The following is a 6,026-nucleotide window of genomic DNA, read 5'->3' on the forward strand; positions in this document are numbered from 1 at the left end:
GCGTGGAGCTGGCCAGAGCCTACAAGAAGGCCGATGTGTCCTGTGGAGGGCAGAGCTGGAGAGGAGGAGCTGCCGAAGCCCTTTGGAGCCCAGAGATCAGGAGTGAGCCCCAGACTTTGGACAATGAGCTACAGGATTTGATTTATACTGCTGGATGTTGGTTTTGCTTTGATCTAATTGTAACTATGCCCTGGTCCCTCCCTCTTGGAATGAGTATGTAACTTTTTTTATTTTAGGAGCCTGATGTTGAAAGACTTTGAACTTTCAAAGAATTATTGGATTTTTACAAGAGAACTTGGACTTTTAAAAGTATTGACATTTTTAGAGACTGTTGAACTTTTAACACTGTATTGATTTTGACATTGTGATATTAACATGAGATCTTGGAGATAAACAGGAAAGGAAAGTTTATGGTTCACTAGTGATATCTTCACGTATCAGAATGACAAAGGGTCAATTATGCTGGTTAGTTTTTGTCAATTTTATAAAAGCTGGCAAGAGGGAACTGCAACTGAGAAAAAACCTCCATCAGACTGGCCTGCAGGGCATTTTCACAAGTCTGTGAGAAATATTTTCTTTATTAGTAATTGATGTGGAAGGGTCCAGCCCACTGTGGGTGGAACCATCCCTAGCCAGGAGGTCTTGTGGTTTCTTATAAAAGAAACTTAGCTGAGCCAACCAGGGGAGCCAGTACTTCCTGCCTCCAGGTTCCTGCCTTGACCACCTTCCCTGCTTTCCTCAGGCTAACATGAAGTACAAGCCAGTTAAAGCCTTTCCACCCCAAGTGGTTAGACGTTTTAGAATGGTGTCTTAGTCAGGGTTTCTATTCCTGCACAAACATCATGACCAAGAAGCAAGTTGGGGAGGAAAGGGTTTATTGAGCTTACACTTCCACATTGCTGTCCATCACTAAAGGAAGTCAGGACTGGAACTCAAGCAGGTCAGGAAGCAGGAGCTGATGCAGAGGCCATGGAGAGATGTTCCTTACTGGCTTGCTTCCCCTGGCTTGCTCAGCTTGCTCTCTTATAGACCCCAAGACTACCAGGCCAGAGATGGCACCACCCACAATGGGCCCGCCCACCCTTGATCACTAACTGAGAAAATGCCCCACAGCTGGATCTCATAGAGACATTTCCTCAAGGGAGGCTCCTTTCTCTGTGATAACTCCAGCTTGTGTCAAGTTGACACACAAAACCAGCCAGTACACATGGCAATAGGAAACAAGCTAGAAATTCACACACTAAAAACTGTAAGGCGTGGGTGGGTGGGGTGGGGGAGGCTGCAGGAGGGAAGGAGAAACTGCAGCCAGAATGTCATACATGAGAGAAGAATAAAAAACAAAACAATGAGGTGATCACTTGTAACCCAAGCACTTCAGAGGCATGGGCAGGATTGAGAATCTAGGTCAGCCTGGGCTGTCTCAAAACAATTTTATTTTTATCTTTATTTGATTTTTTGTTTTTGGATACAGTTTCTCTGTTATGTAGTTCCTGTTGCCTTTGAGCTCACTATGTAGACTAGGTTGGTCTCTAATTCACAGAGATACAGCTGCCTCTGCTTCCCGGGTGCTGGGATCAAAGGTGTGTGCTACTACACCTGGCTGCTGTCCTGGAACTTGCTCTGTAGACCAGGCTGACTTTGAACTCACAGAGATCTACCTGTCTCCTGAGTGCTAGGATTAAAGGCACCACCATATCCAGGGCCAGCAAAATTTGTGTGTGTGTGTGTGTATGTGTGTGTGTGTTTGTTTTATGTGTATGTGTGTGCGCCTCGTGGCTAGAAGAGGATACTGAATCCCGGTGACTGCGATGGCTGTCAGATGCCCCACAGGTGCTGGGAACCAAACCCAGGTCCTTGGCAACAGCACCCAGTGCTTTCTACCACTGAGCCAGCTTTCCAACATCTCAAAACAAGATTTTTGATAAAAAGAGGCAGAGAGAGGATAGAGAGAGGCAGAGAGAGAGAGAGAGGCAGAGAGAGACACACAGAGAGAGAAACAGAGAAAGAGAGAGACAGAGATAGATAGAGACAGAGAGAACAAGCTACAAAAAGTTGGGGGGGGGGGAGGAAATCCCAAAGAAATACACCATGTGACTCAGCTGCTCCAGTTTCCCTAGAGAATCTCACACACACACATCCACAGCCGGGGACGGGGCTCACATTTGTAACCCAAGCACTTCAGAAATTGAGGCAGAAGGATCAGGAATTCAAGGTCAGACTCACCTATATAGCAAGTTCTAGGTTATCCAGGGCCACATCAGAACCTGTCCCACAGAATCCAAAACAAGGGGAGGGGAAGCTGGAAAGAGTAAAGGGCTGAACTGTGTCCTTCCTGCTAAAATCCGTGCTAGTCACACCCCTCAGCACTAAAGACTATGACGACATGCGATAAAGCCGCACAGACACTAACATTGGCGTGCTCACAGCACCAATGCTGATAACAAAGACAGGTCACTGGTTGCTCCCCCAGAGGACCTGGTTTGGGTCCCAGCAGCCACATGGCAGCTCACAACCATCTGTGACTCCAATTCCAGGGAATCCAACATCCTCTTCTGGCCTATGTGCTCACAGATATCAGGCATACAATGTATATATGCATAAACACACACAGACAGACAGACAGACAGACAGACAGACAGAAGTCACAACACATTAAAACAAACGTCTACATGAAGGTGAATAGACACACAACATATGATCTCTCCACGTGTTGCTGTCACCCATGATGAACAAGAACAAACTGCACTCACTCAGTAAATGGGACAACACTCAAAAGAACAAGGTGGGGGGCTGGAAAGATCGCCAGTGATTAAAAGCACATCCTGTCCCTCTGAAGGACTCGGGTTCAGTTCCCAGCACTCGTGTCAGATAGCTTACAAGCTTCTTGAACTCCAGCCCCAGAGGAATCAGACACCTCTGGCCTCTGAAGGTTCCTGCACTTGTCCACACATTTACAAACAACAACCAACCTACAGTGGGAAAAACCAGGTCAGCAGTTGCCTTGGGATACAGGGAGATGAAAGGCAGAAAGAATTACCATGGTCTGTGGAAGCTGGACTTTGTGAAGTGTGTCTCCACCCTAACACACCAAAATCCGTGCTATAGTATTACCTTCAGTACAAAGGATTACGGCTATATTTGGAGATAAAGTTAAATGAGGTTACAGGGTGCAATGTTGGCCAACTGACTGGTGTGCTTTAAGGAGAGATGAGGATATAGGGAAGTCCCTATGAAGACACGAGAGACACCACCTATAAGCCAAGGAAAGAAGGCAGAAGGAGCCAATCCTGCTGATTTATTGATCTTTAGACTGCCAGCATCCAGGACCTAAATCAAAGCCAAGTGGTGGTGACACATGTCTTTAGTACCAGCATTCAGTGGGCAGAGGTAGACAGATCTCTTGAGTTTGAGGTCAGTCTGGTCTACAAAGTGAGTTCCACGACAGGTAGGGCTACACAGTGAAACCCTGTCTTGAAACACAGCCCCCCCCCCAAAAAAAAAATAAAACCAAAAACCAACCAAAAACAAGAACGAAAACCAGTATCTCGGTCAATATGAGGCTACAGCCATGAGGCCCACACAGACTGATGAGAGGCACCGAGCACACAGTTACCGTCCTCAATGTGGTACAGTGTTCACAGATACACAGTCGGACTACTCACTTGATTTTTTACTGCTTTACTTGTTTACTTTGAGACAGAATCTCACTATGTCACCCAAGCTGGTCTCAAGCTCCTAGACTCGTGTGATTCCCTCAGCCTCTTGAATAGCTAGCATCACAGGTATTTATGATCAGGCCCAGCCCCACGTTATTCCCTTTAAACATGTACTGGTTTAGTGTCTGTCAATTCTAGCTCATTCAAATAAAAAACCATTTCAGAAACAAAAACAAAAGTATGGGGCTAGAGAGATAGCAGACTACTCTTGCAGAGGCCCTGAGTTCAATTCCTGGCACTGACGTCAGAAGGCTCACAACTGCATAATTCCAGTTCCAGGGGCTCTGGTGCCCTATTCTAGAGTCTGGAAGTGCCTGCACTCACACACAATCACATACTCCAGCACAGACACATACACACACAACTTAAAAACAAAATAAATTTAGGAAAAACAGATAGAGATGGACTATGCAGGAAAGAGCAGACTCAGGATCTGTGTGGATTCTAGGTCAGAGGAGACACCTGTTCCCGGAACCTTCCTCCCCTGGGCATGCTGACCTGTCAGCACCACCCTCTCCAAGGAGACCCCAACGCTCCGAAGCCCCAACACACCAAAAGAGACACAAAATACAAGCTACATACCTTCCTTGGCACAAGCTAGGCCACCAGATCCCCCACCGATCACCAAGAGGTCAAAGCTCTGTTGCCCTGGTGAGGAAGGGAGGAGAGGTAAGAGACACCAGAGCCACACCTGACCTTGCGCTCGGGGTGACCACGCTGTCTGCTAATGAAACACCAGAGGTGCGGGAAAACCACCCCAACTCCCCAAAAGAGTCTCAGAACCCAAGACTTTATTCAGTGTCCTGAGCCAGACAGAACAAAAACATTTTCATCCAGTCTACATGCCTTTCAGGGGTAAAGATGACTCTTCATTATAGCGACCAAGAACAAATATGTTGCCAGGCAGTGGTGGCGCACGCCTTTAATCCCAGCACTCTGGGAGGCAGAGGCAGGTGGATTTCTGAGTTCGAGGCCAGCCTGGTCTACAGAGTGAGTTCCAGGACAGCCAGGGATACACAGAGAGACCCTGTCTGGAAAAACCAAATGTGTGTGTGTGTGTAGTCCCTCCCACACAGGCAAGAGTCTCAGAGTTGTCCTCTGACCTTCACACTAAATAAATACATGAGTCAAATAGAAATACAATACTTTTAAATGGCCACACCTGTTTTTGTATCCACCTTAAGTAGGCAAGGCTACAGAGAAAACCCTGGGGCTCCCATCCCCCTTAAGGTCACGGGTCTGCACTCCACCACAGGAACACACAGATGAAGGTCAGAGGTGGCCCATGGTCTGCAGCTCCACATCTGAATCTACCCAAGGCTCAAGTCCTGAGAAGGCCGAACAGTTACAAATTACTTGATGGCTTTGATACAGAAAGGAGGCAGGTCGGCCCCGAGAACCGGCCTGCGGGGCTTGGTGTGTCAGAGGGGGGAGATCCTGCATCTTTGCCTGAAGGATCCTACCTTCCATGGCCGATGCCTGTCCTGTCTGTTGCCCGAGTGGGGCTCCTATTGGGTCATCCTGATGAGGCCCTACACTGTACGCTCTGCCTGTTTGCTATCAAAAGGTAGGTAGGCCTGGCTTATCGCAGGCCACTTGCCTTCCCACCGTGCACACCCAGGAGCCTCCTGACTGATAAACACTTAGAAGAAGCCCACAGTGAAAGTTTCAGGGGTCCATATGAGGAAGGCTATGAGAAGCCTGCTGGGGGAGAGGGGCTGCTGTTCTACAGACACAGCCAAGGCGGCACAGGTCACCTCTGCTGGGTGGAAGCTCCCAGGAGGGACCCTCACACCCTGGCCTTCACTCACTGCTTTGGCCTCTCCCACCCACATCTTATCTCCAGAACATGCTCTGCCTTATCTCTGCCTCAGGACCCACAGTGACCCTGTTTTGGTTCCTTTCTGTTGTCTGGAACAGGGTGAGCAGAGCGTAGGGATCTAATCGAGGGACAAGGTCCAAATGAAGGGCATGGCTGCTCGGATAAAGGAAGAAGGTCCTCTAATGTGTACCCTTAGATGTGCTGGCCACCCAGAGACACCACCTCCCAGAGAGGCCAGCAGTCATCCTATTCTAGCTCCTGCTTGGGTGATACAACACCCTCTCCCACCCCAGCTGGAAAACATGGGTCTAGTCTTGCTCCAAAAGGACAGACAGTGTCTTAATCAGGGTTTCTATTCCTGCACAAAACATCATGACCAAGATGCAAGTTGAGGAGGAAAGGGTTTATTTAGCTTACACTTCCAAATCGCTGTTCATCACCCAAGGAGGTCAGGAAGCAGGAGCTGAGGCCTTGGAGGGATGCTTCCC

The 6,026-nt window shown here is 48.2% G+C and overlaps 1 protein-coding gene across 6 annotated transcripts in view; it reads right to left on the reverse strand.

Moving 5' to 3' along the window:
- Positions 1-6,026, reverse strand: part of Txnrd2 (thioredoxin reductase 2) — a 54,847-nt gene that overhangs the window by 46,742 nt on the left and 2,079 nt on the right. For 3 of the 6 annotated variants that reach the window (XM_052158195.1, XM_052158194.1, XM_052158198.1), the window contains exon 2: positions 4,299-4,364. In XM_052158195.1, coding sequence (XP_052014155.1) covers positions 4,299-4,364 — 66 coding nt within the window. Of the gene's footprint in view, positions 1-4,298; positions 4,365-4,878; positions 5,045-5,179; positions 5,284-6,026 lie in introns of those variants that run through there. The other 3 variants (XM_052158197.1, XM_052158196.1, XM_052158199.1) reach the window with 2 other exon arrangements.

Source organism: Apodemus sylvaticus, chromosome 15 (assembly GCF_947179515.1).
Source record: "Apodemus sylvaticus chromosome 15, mApoSyl1.1, whole genome shotgun sequence".
Taxonomy (NCBI): domain Eukaryota; kingdom Metazoa; phylum Chordata; class Mammalia; order Rodentia; family Muridae; genus Apodemus; species Apodemus sylvaticus.